General features: G+C 49.5%; 1 protein-coding gene across 4 annotated transcripts in view; it reads left to right on the top strand.

Annotated features, from left to right (window-relative positions):
* LOC149325461 (thiol S-methyltransferase TMT1B-like) overlaps positions 1–15,345 on the top strand; it is a 54,938-nt gene that overhangs the window by 29,493 nt on the left and 10,100 nt on the right. For all 4 annotated transcript variants that reach the window (XM_089563873.1, XM_089563872.1, XM_089563871.1 and 1 more), the window contains one exon: positions 2,489–3,189. In XM_089563873.1, coding sequence (XP_089419999.1) covers positions 2,815–3,189 — 375 coding nt within the window. In that variant the 5' untranslated portion in view covers positions 2,489–2,814. The remainder of the gene's footprint in view (positions 1–2,488; positions 3,190–15,345) is intronic.

Here is a 15,345-nt window from a genome sequence, read left to right on the forward strand (position 1 = left end):
TGCGGCGTGCGACGTCGGGGCGATGCAGTTGCTGCGGCGGTGGAAGCTTTGCGTCGGAACGGCGTTCGGCGGCCTCGCCTCCAAAGGCCGCCGGAGCTAGTTTTCCCGACGAGGGCTCGAGGAACCACGTTGTCCTGAGGCGAAACGGGACCCAGAGGGCGAAGACCGGCGTGGAGAGGGCGATCGCGACTCGCGGCGCGGAGGAGATGGTGAACTACGCTGGCGGGTGACATACTCGGCGATGTCTTGAGGGCGCTCTCCAGGGCGTGGACGGGGGCTGTCGACAGAAAAACCGCGTAGTCCCATTTCGCGATAGGGGCACCGCCGGTAGAGATGGCCGGCCTCACCACAGTGGTAGTAGAGCGGGCGGTGATCCGGAGTGCGCCATAGGTCAGTCTTCCGCGGTGCCTGGCGCCGATCCGCCCAGTAAGGAGTCGGCTGGGCAGAGTGCACCGCAACCAATGGTGCGGTGTAAGGCGAAGGCCCAGGAGATGGGGCCGCGCGGCGCACGACGTCCGCGTACGTGACTGGCTGGACAGGAGTCGGATACGGCGCGGGATCGTATGGGGTCGGTTGCGGCGCCGGCACAGCTGCAGCGTCTTGTGCCCTGAGTGCCTGTCGGACTTCCTCGCGGATGACGCTGGTGACGGTATCGACGCGAGGGGCAAAGGTGGCTTGAAGGTGCTGCAGCTCCTCGCGGACCACGGAACGGATGAGTTCGCGAAGGGAGTCCGGATTCGTCCTGGGATCATGGCAGAACCGGTCCAACGTTGATAGAGTCGACGTTTGGCGCAGTTCCCGGTCGTACTGATGGGATCTTTGCCGCAGCAATTTCTCCATGTGCACGGCGTCGGCCAGGAACTCCGCGACGGTGTTGGGCGGGTTCCGCACGAGGCCGGAAAAGAGCTGGTCTTTTACGCCGCGCATCAGGTGCCGCAGCTTTTTTTCTTCAGGCATGGCCGGATCGGCGCGATCGCAAAGACGCTTCACATCCTCGACGTACATGGCAACACCCTCATTGGGAAGCTGAATTCGAGAGGACAGTGCACGCTCTGCGCTCTCCCGGCGGTCGCTGTTGGCGTACGTACTCAGGAGCTGACGTCGGAAGTCCGGCCACGTAGAGAAAGTAGTCTCATGGTTTTCGAACCACGTTCGTGCAGAGTCTTCAAGGCTGAAGTAAACGTTACGCAGCTTTGTAGCGTCGTCCCAGCAGTTAAAGGTCGCGACGCGTTCGTATTGAGCCAACCAGTCTTCGGCATCTTCAAACAGGTCGCCGTGAAAGGGCTTAGGCGTGCGTGGAGTCTGAAGGGTGAGATAGGTGGGGCTGGCTGCAGGGACAGTCGTAGGCGGGGCGGGCAGTGGCGTCGCCATGAGTGGAGTGGTAGTTGAAGGCGCGTTGACAATAGGGAGGGCCTCGGGGGACAGGCCGCGGATCCTCCGGCTGGCACGATGGACAGGGGTCGTCACAAGAGGCGGACGCGTCGAGTCGTCCTCAGGAGTAGGGAGCATCGGCCGCACCTCCACCAGTGTCACGACCAGAGGAGCCGTGAAGGTAGACGTCGGGAAGAACCCAAGACCGGGAGCCTTCTTTTAATTATGGAGCCAGCTTCCACGACACAGAACAGAACAGCGCGCCACGAGAGCCCACCGCCGCTTCGTCGTCGTCTTCGACTCAGCGCGGAGGCCGCGCGGCGCGTTAGGCGCGTGGCAATATGACATATACCCTTTTTACTAAAAACTTGTATTCTAATGCGCTGCTCGCAGTCTGACGTGTCGTCGGTGCAGATATGTCCATGCTGCACCGCACTCTGTAGTCAAAACAGCGGAAGGTTCGACTCCAACGTTGCAAAGTCTTCATTCTTGGTAACTGTAGAAAACTATAACGGAACCGGAGGCAAAGCATGGATAAAACACAGCCTCCTTTAAGTGTAGTCAATTAGAGATAATTGATCAGTTCTTATAGGAAGTGTTTTTAGAATAGTAAAACATGCAATATTTGTAGTGTTAGAAAATGTTTTCATATACTTTCGTTGCCTCATATTCATAGACATTATTCAGTTCCTTGCTTCGATTTGCAACATTAACCACCACAGAGTGCTCTTTTTCTTTCAGTCGCACGCTGATGTGTTTATTTATCAGAAACAACCTTCTCTTTCCAACGTTCAAGGAGAGGCAGTACATTTTATCATTAAAGAGCACCTAGAAATCACGCTCTACGGTGATGTTACTACCGCTTGGCTTACTTGAACAGAAATTTATTTCCAGATTTTTTCATCATGGCCTACTGTTAGTTTTATGAAAATCAGGTGCGCGTTTTGCCGCCTCACGAGCAAAATTGTCCATAGGCAAAGCAACAAAGGATTCTGGATGGCTGTGCCTATGGGGGGCCCAAATATGAGGTCGTAATTTGTAACTGCAAATTCAGTCATACATTAAGTGAATTCATCATTGCAAAATTTATTATCTTTCCCGTTTTTTTTCTTTCCAGGAGCACACACTTTCAACCTAACAGGAACATCCTTGTGGCAGCAAAACACCACGATAGCAGCCACTTCCGGCACACCCGAAATTATCAACATCAGAACACGCAATACAGAATCCATCAGAGCCTCCTTTCTTGAGAGACAGCACAAGAAAGAGCGGCAAAAAACTACATTTGAGGTTCGGAAAGAAGATAACAAAATACCTAATGGCGGCAAGACTCGCAGAAACGTCATTTCAAACGAGGGTGCTGATGTGAGCCCCCGCGAATTTGGTGGCAAAGCATATGTAGACGACAGGCGGCGGAGATAAATCCTCAGGCCAAGTTTAGCCATGCACAATTGGGTGTACGTTTTTCTATCTCACGCCTTCATGGCTTTGTGCGCCCTCACAGGCCTGGCCCTTCTGCCTGCTTTGCTTGTCAGCCACAAGTTTCAGCAGGCTTACTTCGCCACCACCTACAGGCTGGGGCAGACGGTGTTGGGACGTAGCTTCAAGCAAGTGCGGAGAACCCTACTCACCCGACTCGACACCGTAGTGTCCCACAACTCGGAACTCAGGTCGAGTGGTGCCGTGCGCCTGTTGGAGGTGGGGTCTGCATACGGACCCAACCTGGAGTTCGTGAAGCGTCCCGTCGAGTACTGGAAGGTGGAGCCAAACATGGCGTTCGATGCGGCCTTCCAGAAGAACCTGGCGGCGAACCCTAAGGTGTGCTTGTTTATTGCGTTTTTTACATTACATAAGTATTGTCACGAAGCAGAGGCAAGCAAAAGGCAATAACAAAGGTCGCCTCACTAGGCCTCTAGTGGCAGCAAAAACTTATAACACAAGCAAGGCAGTAGCACACTGAATAAAAGTATACGTTGAACTGACGTACATTTTAAGATTAATTGCGGTCCATCAAATTAACAAAAATTCTATATAAAGTTAAAGTTCGCATGATAGGGGGAAACGGTGTCCTTTACTGGTGAAAAAAATAAGCGACGCGGTAAAATAGCGAATCTACCAAAATCTGCAATTACGTAACAACCTGTATTCAATCACGACCAAGGATATGCCTTTCTGAATAACAAAAGGATACATGTCACGCGGAATATTTCACGGAGCGGTAGCAATTAAAAATGAAAAATAAATTAATTTACTTTCTTACTTTATTCTAAATAACTCATAAACTACCAATATAACAGGGCTCAATAGACAATTATTCAAGCATATGAAATATACAGGTCAATAAAACAACTGACAATTCTTGCTGGATAAAATAGCGGGTACATCGCCCACTTAAAATGAGTAACGTTAGGCTTTTTCTCATCGCAAATATTATATCCTGGGGAAATCAAAAGTTGCTCACCAGTTTTCGTTGATAAACAGCCCTGAGATCGAACAATGCACTTCGTCTTTTGCAGAGGCTTTTTCAAGGTAGTTCTCGCACGATATTGTGAAAGGCAAAGAAAGCAGGGAACGGTCTAAAAGCAACTACTGAGCTGCCCTCCTCCCCGCATTGAATTCAAAGTATGTCTTCCTTGGTGTTAGCGCCAGTGAGATTTTCACTGCCTGCTGGTGACAACAATGCTTTACTAACACTTTTTGGAGGTCTTGACGGGCAGGGTACTTTTTCTAGAAATCCGTTGGCGAAGTCTGCTGTCCTGGCTCTTCTGACGAGGTCCTTCAGGTCAATAATGCCTGAACTGGACAGAAAAACCACCCATCTCTCCTGCGTTGGCTTTTCTGTGATGTTTGTGCGCCCTTTTTTCTGTCAGACCTATATCATTTGATGTAAGTGTACCATCTCCGCGCAGAATTTACATTTTGAGTCGAATGACTCCTGGTGTAGCGTGTAGCCTATATGGAGCATTAACGATGTTGGCCTAAATTTTACGAAGTGAGATCTCTTCGACTTTAGCGTTTTGACCAGTGGACGTTATACACTGCGGTACACCCTGATGTGTTGAAGTATGTCTGGGAAGATTAGGAGTGGGTTAGGGGTTCCACAGCATTCCTGCAGGGTGGCCGGAGGGGAAATACTCTCCCTGAGGTTGTGCTTCCCCGTTCCGTGTGATGCCCTGGTGGCATTGCATCCATAGTAAATGTATTTGTTCTAGTTTTGTTGTGTCCCCTTATTGCTTTTGTGTGTGTGCGCCCCCGCGTCCTCCTCCTAACGACAGTTCGCATCCTCCTCCTAACGACCACTCGCATCCTCCTCCTAACGACCGCTTGCCCCTCGTCGCACGCTGTCGCCGGATGCCCCCCCACGGTGCGCCCCCGCACCCTCCTCCTGTTCTGGGAAGCCACTCCCTGCCGTGGACGCTTCTCCACTCCCTCCTTTCTTCGGGCGGCCAGTTCGGCTCCTGCCTCGGTCGACGCTGGTCGCACCCTCATCGGTTTTAAATAAACGAAGTCTTAAAGTACCGTGTGCGTCTTTCGCTGCATTCAACACAGCGACCGGACACGACAGTGGCGACGAGAAAGTGGATTCGACCCGCGCTACGCAACGCTATTGACAAGCCATGGCTACGCGAGGGTTTCCCAATCAGATACCAGAATTCAACGGCTCATCGTGGTCATCGTGGGTTGGACGCCTTCAGTTCTACTTTGAAGCTAACAACATCACAGACCCAGCCTTGAAGAGGGCCAACCTGCTGACGCTGTGCGGGGAGCAGACCTACGATACTGTCTGCGCCCTTATTCAGCCAAGCACACCAGCGGCAGTGTCTTACGACGACATCGTAAAAGCGCTGCAAAAGCACTACGACCCAAGGCCATCCGAGGTCTACAGCCGGGCTCGCTTCCAACGACGAGATCAACTGGGAGCAGAAACTGTGAGCGCCTACGTAGCCGCGCTCAAGAAGCTCGCTGCCGACTGCAATTTTGGAACGCTGTCGACAACAGCTACCGGGCAGGAGGGAGACGCAGCTTCTTCTGCTAACACCACCATGCTTCCCTTGGACGTGATGTTACGCGACAGATTTGTGTGCGGACTGAGTGACGAGTCACTGCAGCAGCGCCTGTTCGCTGAGAAGGACCTCACATTCAGCAAAGCTTACGACATCGCCGTTCGAGCGGAGAGCGCCGGTCACCAGCAGAGAGGGATTCGCCGGAACACCGAGCCGGTACACCAGACAAGCAACCAGGTGCGCAAGCCTTCTGTTGTTGTAAAATCGGTCAAAAAGGCACAACGCTGCTGGCGGTGTGACGACCAACACAACCCCCAGGGATGTCGATTCCAGTCAGCCACGTGTAATTTTTGCCACAAGCGAGGGCATATCGAAAGAGCATGCATTACGAAACGGAGACTTGCCAAGATAAAGTCACCTTCCCAGCCTAATCACAGCGTCAACGCCTCAGAGAATACGCCGCTATCTGATCTCCATGGAGCAACATCAGCAACACCATCTGTGTTGTACGACCTGAACACCATGAATCTCGGCACGCGACCGAAGATTTTTACAGAAGTAAGCGTACATCACCAGCTGATTAAGTTCGAGGTGGACTCCGGCGCAGCCTGTACTCTGATCAGTGAGGACACGTTCCGAACTTCATGGCCATCTGACGCACCCGCCCTGCAACAAGACGACACGCACCTGCGAACGTGGTCAGGACAGAATCTGCCACTATTGGGCTCTGCCAACGTGCAGGTTAACTACAACGGCCAGACCCATACGCTACCTCTGCTTGTTGTGAAGGGCACAGGATCAAGCCTTCTAGGGAGAAATTGGTTTTCTCCACTAGGCGTGATGATATGCAGTAAACATCAAAACGCCGATGCGCTAAGCCGTCTGCCACTAGACGCAACTGTTGACGAACCATTTCCACCAGGAGACGTTCTGATGTTCGAAGCACTGCCAGAACCTCCGCTTACAGCAGGCACAGTTGCAGCATCTACGCAGAAGTGCGCAGCTCTCCGGCTAGTTTACACAGCTGTTCAACAAGGCAACGTGCATAAACTCAAAGGGGACAACTTCGACGCTTACCGCAGGCGAGCTACAGAGTTGAGCACCCATCGCGGCTGCATCATATTTGGGTCCCGAGTTGTGATGCCGAGAGAACTACGCGCACAAGCTACGTCTCTCATCCACGCCGGACATCGGGGCATCGTTGCAATGAAAAAGTGTGCCAGAAGCTACATGTGGTGGCCTGGCATTGACAACGACATCGAAACAGTGGTGCGAGAATGCAAGCCTTGCCAGAGCAGCCGGAGCGCCCCGCCGAAAGCTCCTGTCCCAGAATGGGAAAAGCCAGACACACCATGGCACACACTGCACATTGATTTTGCAGGACCAATTGAGGGCTGCACTTTCCTTGTGGTCGTAGATGCCTACACAAAGTGGCTTGAGATAAGGCAAATGGGACAGACGACTTCGGCAGCAGTCATTGACAACCTCCGATCACTATTTGCAACGTTCGGCCTGCCGCGCAAGGTAGTGTCGGACAACGGAACACCGTTTGTGTCTGCGGAGATCCTCAAGTTTTATCGCGACAACGGGATCTCATCAGTTACATCGGCCCCCTACCACCCAGCGACAAACGGACAAGCCGAGCGCTACGTAGCCGAGCTAAAACGCGCCCTTGAAAGAGATCAGACAGGCTCGCTGCAGCGCCGCCTTGCGCGCTTTCTCTTCAAGCAGCACACGACGGTTCAGAGCACAACAGGCGAGACCCCCTCGAAAATGATGTTCGAGCGTGAAATGCGAACCCAGCTCACAGCCATCCTCCCCGAGCCAAAGGCAGAGACGTTCCGGGAAGAAAAAGCAATTCCGCGCTGCGGCACGCTTAATGAGGGGCAGCGCGTCCTCGCCCGACAGTTTCTGAAAAAGCCACGCTGGGAGGAAGCTACAATTGTCAGACGCATAGGCCTGCGCTCTTGGCTCGTCAACATACATGGCACAGTAGCACGCCGACATCTCAACCAGCTGCGTAGATTTACGACGCCGTCTGAGAGCTGTCCGCCAGCGGAGAGAACACGTGCACCATTTTCCCACATAGCCTGGCACCTCTTCCCGGAAGAAGAGACTTCGCCCAGGACAGACCCAGGAGACACAGCGAACAACAGCCAGCCTACAAGTGTTTCTCCCCCGAGCGCACAAAGCCAGCGCGCCTCCACGCGTGAGCGCCGACCCCCTGCACGATACCAGGCAACTTTCTAAGGGGGAAGGAAGTGTTGTGTCCCCTTATTGCTTTTGTGTGTGTGCGCCCCCGCGTCCTCCTCCTAACGACAGTTCGCATCCTCCTCCTAACGACCACTCGCATCCTCCTCCTAACGACCGCTTGCCCCTCGTCGCACGCTGTCGCCGGATGCCCCCCCACGGTGCGCCCCCGCACCCTCCTCCTGTTCTGGGAAGCCACTCCCTGCCGTGGACGCTTCTCCACTCCCTCCTTTCTTCGGGCGGCCAGTTCGGCTCCTGCCTCGGTCGACGCTGGTCGCACCCTCATCGGTTTTAAATAAACGAAGTCTTAAAGTACCGTGTGCGTCTTTCGCTGCATTCAACACAGCGACCGGACACGACAAGTTTCTAGCCTCTGTCGTGGCTCGTAATTAGGACACAAGCTGCGAGAGGTTTTATCCTGCCTTTGATGCAGTTACGATACGCGGTTTGCGAGTTTGCTACTATGTATTGTGATGCGGGATGCGTAGCCGCTAAGCCCATCGGCACTCCCTCCGCTGCAGTCATATCCTGAATAACGAACGGCAGTCCATCTACGATCTCATTCTGATGCACTAAAGTGAATGCCACTGTACTCCGCTCAGGTCCCATAGCACCGACATAAAATACGCCTTCGTCCCCTAAGTAGCGCTTCTCTAAGGCTTTAGCTCTACATGCCCTCTCTCCTAGTGAAACTCGGGATGCCTGTTTGTTGGCATCGGACCGGTCTTGAATGGTCCCTGCCACGGTGCTGGCATGTAATTCCTGGCGTCTACTTGGTGGGCGCACCTGATGTGCAGATCGTCAAGCACTTTATGTTCTGTCCTGGCAGTGGACAATCTCGCGATCTGGGCTATCAGGTATAGGTGGCGCGGATCGTAGGGTCCACGGCTAATGGCTCTGAGGACCTTGCCAATGAGTTTGCTTCGGAGCCTGATTAGCTGACCTGCCCGCTGCACTTCGATAAGTTCTTCCATGGTGTTGTGAACACCAGGAAGACGAAACGCCATCTTGACTTCCGCGCATAGCAAGATGTTCAGCCGGCGTAGCTCTGTCTGATTGAAGCTGTGGTGCGGAGTGTGGTGTACGATGAGACGAATGATCAGCGCTTGGACATTTAATATTGAATATTTTTATTTGATCCCACTGTGGTGGTTAGAGACGTGTCTAATCATATGTGTGATTTAACTTATTTGCTTCTGGAAGAGTTGCACCTGATGGGTTTCGTGGCTTTAGGTGTAGGCCCAAGTCTCTTGACTTTGAAACCTGCAGTACTGGCGTCCCTTCCTGGTGTAGGCAGAGCTCAGCCGGCTACAGCGTTTTCTAATATCGCCAATTTTTTAACGATTACCAGTTGAGACTTCTCGGCTACGTAGGCCAGGCCACCGGCCGTTCCATAAGCTTGAACCGCGTTGATGCCTTCTTGCAGCTCATCCGGCACGTTGCCATCGGTAATATGACTCAATATAAATATGCGAGGCCAATTAAACATACCTTTCAGACTTACCTTATTAGTCAGCTTAAAGCTATTCAAAAGTGCGTGGCCTGTTTAATCACATCGAGATATGATAGGCGCCCCAATATTAATAATACGAAAGCCTCTCTTAGACTTCAGCCCCTGCCACCTCGGTGCCAAATTTCACAACTTTGTTCCATAGAATGCTTTCAAACTTTCCACTGCTAAGGAACTCGTCCTTGCATCCCCCGATTCGCACTTCATGCTGACTTTTTATCTCTTTGAGTGTACAACGCCTGCACGGCTCCACAAAGGCTTTTAATAAAGCATTTCTGCCCAGCAACATTGCATTAGAGATTGAGCTGACTAATTCTATAATAATAGAAAGAGACCCGCTTGATCTCAGGCAATTGCTGAAAACTTATTTCAAAAACTAAAACTCTTCCGACCCTGCATCAAATGCTTGTTCCACCTTTCTACGTGCTCTCGTTTCATTATTGTTATTATTTTAGGTCTGTGTGCTCGAGGTCGCTCTCTACTTAATGTGCAGTGCTATTTTCATCGCTTTTGTTGTCATTTCTTTCAATTCGCAATGCTCATTATGCTGACAGTTTGACAGTTTGAGTGATTTCTTGCATGATTTAATAATGAACGCATTTGTTTTGATATCTTTGTGCAAATTCCCTCCATAACTCGGCTCATTATATTGACCATTGTGAAATGTTTCTAATCGTTTACGTCATATAACGTTACTTTGTATAAACTTTATATAAGGCCAGAGCTAAGGCCCAGTGAAAAAAAAGCGATTGCTCCGATAAGCCCGCCGGTGAACTGCCGAGCCTGAGTGAACCCAAGCGCGGCACTAAACCTCATAACCACAGAACACAAAAGGCCATCATTGACGCGCTTCCACAGCTGTACTTGTTCTGGTTTCTTGCACTCAGAACGGCACAAAGTAAACATCAGGTAAGGGTACCGTTCGGTCTAATTCTGTTGTGTAAAAAAATTAGTAGTACATAAAAATGTCTGAAGCAAAGTTAAGATTGCGTAAATAGAATGAGAGTAAAAGGTAAACAAACGAGTACAAAACCACGGTAGTTCATGAATGAGGCCCACCGGACAACGCAATAGTGATTACTGTTTTTCTATCCAAAGACACACGGATTATATAAGCTTTCAATAGCAACTCTCATCAAACAACAGAAGAGTTTCGAGAAGGATATTTGTAAAACTTATAAAAGCAAAGAATGAATCTCCGGGCGCGAACCCGACCTCAGCGGCCACGTTTCGATGGCGGCGAAAAACAAAAGGTGCCCATGTGCAGTGCGATGTCAGTACACGATAAAGATCGCCAAGTGGCCTAAATTATACCGGAGACCTCTACTATGGCGCATCTTTATTCCTTTCTTCTTTCACTCCCTCCTTTACCCTTCCCATTACGGCGCGGAACGGGTGCGCACCTAGATATGTGAGATAGTTACAGCGTCCTTTCCATTCCTACAAAACAAATTTCCATTTCAAGAATGAATTTCAGAAATTTAGTGAAAACTAATATATGTATTCTATAGAACCGAAGAATGATTTTAAGACAGTTACAAGACATAAAAACGAATGAAGATACTTTAAACGCTGATACCGAAAACTAATAAAACACCTGAAAACCTACGGAAGTGGCTGCGTGCATTCAACACTTCAAACATGCATACGTACCAACCCACGTACATGTAATTATTGACTACGGAAAATACTTTTAGAAAGCCTACATGAGACTTCAACCGAAATACAGTGGCATTACTAACAAAATTCATGCCCTTTGTTTATCATGAAAGTTTCTTTTACTTCAATGTTTGTCTACAGCTGCAGTTTGCTCGTGAAAAGGCCGGTACGAGCGGTCTTCACAATCCTTACAGTCTAGCAGCACATATCATCCCGTAGCAGATATCATCTCGATTGAGTGCTCATGTTCTTTTGTGCTCTCATTAAGTCAGCACCCCGTTGACCTATGCAAAATTCAGCTATGTGGGAACCTGAATACTAACCCATTCTTTAAATATGGTGTACTTTCGGGTATACTTCGGTTTGGAAGTCTAATCTTAATAAATTTTTGATGGTTCTTCCTCTTTCTTCGGAGAGACTCCAGGCCTCTCTAACTTTGGTGATTCGGCGGTGATGAAAGAGGCGATCGATGATGCAGACGATGAAGACGAGGAAATATATTTACATAGATATACAAGGGCGAAATCCAAGTTACATAAGCAAAGTAACACAGAAGAATTGACAAAACTGTAACCTAAAGGAACTAATCTGTGAGAGAGAAATTGCACCCGAACGCCTTACTGATCGACCGAAGGCATCGGTTAAAGAATAGGTATTCCTAAAGTACGGGCTAAGAACGGAACCTCTACGAGACAACTGTGTAATGTTTTTTTCATTAGCGAATATACTCAGAACGTTACTAAGAGAGACAGTAGAACGCACCAATGGGACATCCTTCCAGTCACGAATGCGGAAATAAAGAGTCTTAGGAGCAACGCAAAGAGGAAATGCAGATGCAGAGGATTAGGTAACTGTAGATTTGTTTAAGGACTTAGGAGAGATTATGCTGGAAAAACTAGACACAATATACACAACCTCGAGCGTACCAAGAGCTTGGAAGAATAACATTATCTTGATTCATAAGATAGGAGACGTCAAGGACTTGAAGAATTACAGACCGATCAGCTTACAGTCCGTTGCCTAAAAGGTATTTACTAAGGTAATCGCTAATAGGGTTAAGACAACCTTAGATTTCAGTCAACGAAATGATCAGGCAGGCTTTCGTAAAGCACACTCGACAATAGACCGTACTCACACTATCAATCAGGTGATAGAGAACTGCGCAGAATATAACCAACAACTACATATAGCCTTCATTGATTACGAGAAAGCATCTAACTCAGTAGAAACCTCAGCTGTCATGCAGGCATTGCAGAATCAGGGTGTGGTATGTGAAAATATTGGAAGATATTTATAACAACTGCACAGCTACCACAGTCCTTCATAAAGTCAGCAATAAAATTCCAATAAAGAAAGGTGTCAGGCAGGGAGACATGATCTCGTCAATGCTATGCTCTGCCCGTTTACAGGAGGTATTCCGGGGCCTGAAATCAGAACAGTTGGGTATAGGAGTTAATGGAGAATACCTAAGTAATCCGCGATTCGCGGATGACATTGCTTGCTAAGTAACTCAGTACATGAACTGCAAAGCATGATCAATGAGTTAGACAGGCAGAGCAGAACGGTGGGGCTAAAAATTAACATGCAGAAAACCAAAATAATTTTCAGAAGTCTGGCAAGGGAAGAGCTGGTAGGAATTGGTAGCGAGGTGCTGGAAGTACGAAGAGATTGTGTAGACTTAGGGCAGGTGGTGACCTCTGATCCCTGTCATGAGAGGGAAATAACTAAGGTGGAGCGCATAAGGCAGGTTCTCTCAGATCATGAATGGCAGTTTGCCAATATCCCTCAAGAAAAAAGTATACAGCAGCTGTATCTTACGGGCACTCACCTATGGGGCAGAAACATGGAGGATACAAAGAGGGTTCAGCTTAAGTTAGGGACAACGCAGTGAGCTATGGAAAGAAAACTGATAGGTGTTACGTTAAGAGATCGGAAGCGGGCGGAGTGGGTGAGGAAACAAACGTGGGTTAATGACATCTTAGTCAAAACAAAGAGGAAGAAATGGGCTTTGGAAGGGCATGTATTACGAAGGTAAGATAACCGCTGGTCCTTAAGGGTATCGGAGTGGATTTCAAGAGAAGGCAGGCGTAGCAGGAGGCGGCAGAAAGTTAGGCGCGCGAATGAGACTAAGAAGTTCTCCGGGATACGCTGGCCGCAACTGGCGAAGAATAGGGTTAATTGGAGAGACATGGGAGAGGCCTTTGCCCTGCTGTGGGTGTAGTCAGGCTGATCATGATGATAATTATTATAGTTTACTTTGTATACTTACATGTAGAAATCACAAAATGAACAAGGGAGGAGAAAACCTCAGGTTGCTTGAGCCAATGTTTCGACAAGAGGACTTGTCTTCGTCTGGGCAAAGCGTTCATCATTGGCAGGGAGGGCCTTCGCTCCGAGGAGGAAGGCCCCGGGTGGGGGAAGGAAAGTGGTGTGAGAGGGGATGCGTGTTAGGAAGGGGAGGGAGGTGAATCTTGATTCGTTAGGCTGCTATAGTGGAAATACTTATATCCGGGGGGTGTGTAATAAACAAAGGCTTTGAAGGGGCTGCGCCGTGGGGGAGGCGCTGGGTGGACCTGTAAAACTCAGATAAGGGGATTAGGCAGCGTGGCACAGGGAAATGAGAATAAGGCAAACAAAATATGCTGGCACTGGAAGGAGAAAGAAAGGTGGGGCATTTCTAAGGAAGGACAACGCGGGGGGGGGGGGGGGGGGGGGGGGGGGGATGGCTTGAGTTCAGAGAAAGCCAAAAGGTGGGAGCGGAGGGGGTAACAGGAATGTCATGGTTTCCGAGAACTGATAGTAGGGGATTTTTTTCCCTAATCCCCTACTATCAGTTCTCGGAAACCATGACATTCCTGTTACCCCCTCCGCCCCCACCTTTTGGCTTCCTCTGAACTCGAGCTATTTCCCCCCCCCCCACCTTTTCCTTCTTTAGAAATGCCCCACCTTTCTTTCTCCTCCCAGTGCCAGCCTATTTTGTTTGCCCTATTCTCATTTCCCTGTGCCACGCTGACTAATCCTCTGATCGAGTTTTACAGGTCCACTCAGCGCCCCCCCCCCCCCCCCCCCCCCCCGTCACAGCCCCTTCAAAGCCTTTGTTCATTACACACCCCCCCGGATATAAGTTTTTTCACTATAGCAGCTTAACGAATCAAGATTCACCTCCCTCCCCTTCCTGACACGCATCCCCTCTCACACCACTTTCCTTCCCCACCCCCGGGGCATTCCTCCTCGAAGCGAAGGCCCTCCCTGCCAATGATGAACGCTTTGCCCAGACGAAGACAAGTCCTCTTGTCGAAACGTTGGCTCAAGCAGCCTGAGGTTTTCCCCTCCCTGTTCATTTTGTGATCGCCAAGGACCATCTACCACACCATCTCTCTACCATGGACTACATGTAGAAATGACGTTTGAGTCACGTGCAACGTTATTACAAATATTTATGCAATTTTTAATGATTTTCAGTTCCGCCGCTCTGCGTTTAACGTGAAATCTTTTTAACCAATTCAGTATTTCGGGACTCAACGCCGGACGCCGCCAAAGGGAAGCCGCATTTTCAGCTGGACGAGAGCCTTCAGCCTCTTGGTTTGAAAATGTTGTTTGTCACCTCCGCCACGTAAGAGCCGATAAAATATCATTATTTATAATGTACAACCAACTCCTAAAATGAACAACTCTACCACTACCACAGCCACATAAAATTCCCCATTGAAATGACGGCTGCATTCAGAAAGGACGTGACCCCGTTCTATTCAAGACATTACCGAATGGCCAGGAACAATTCTTTGTTGCGAATAGGCAAAAAGATATTTGCAATCAACATATAAAACACTTCATACCAACCCACTACCATAAAGAAATACTAAGATTAAATCTAAGTTTTTTGTGCAAAGAGATCAATAACAGGCGGTAAAGATGGGATAAAAATCACTAACTTAGAAGGCGTTGCCAACTTTTACGCTCACTTGTAATGCAAGTAAAACACAATTTCTTTTCTTTCGGGGGGGGGGGGGGGGGTTGCGGAGGGAGCCCGCGCAGTGCAAACGTCTTAAGATATTTGCCCATGCTGTCACTTATAGTTTTGGCAAATGTTTGCAATTCCAGGTCTTTAGAAAGGGCGAAAGCTCTTGACATCACCTTTACAAGCATCAGATCTCTCGGTCTGAAGCTCCTTTCAACCGCGGACAGGTTTTCTGCCGTAGACTCCTGACTGCTCCACAACAAATCCTTCTTTCTTATCCGTTTGCAACAAACGCAGATCCTTTTGCTTAGAGGTCCTTACCACGATGTTCACAGCAGACTGTAGCCGGTTTCATTCTTCGCAGTAGCTCCCTTTAGTACGCATACTTCGTCCAGCGAGAAGCGCTGACTGTATTCCGCCAATGTCTTTTCCGCCGCTCGCCCATATAGAGAAAAGACCTCATGAGCAACCCCACTGCCGATTGTTCAAGACTGAACTTAGGTCGTTTTGTGACGACGCATTTTACTTTCTTAGTGACTCCGACTTCGCCGAGCAGCTCCTCAGCATGGCTGCTTACCTTCTGCCTATCAGGA

The sequence above is a fragment of the Amblyomma mixtum genome, chromosome 10 (genome assembly GCF_055824585.1).
Source record: "Amblyomma mixtum isolate Tamu chromosome 10, ASM5582458v1, whole genome shotgun sequence".
Taxonomy (NCBI): Eukaryota; Metazoa; Arthropoda; class Arachnida; order Ixodida; family Ixodidae; genus Amblyomma; species Amblyomma mixtum.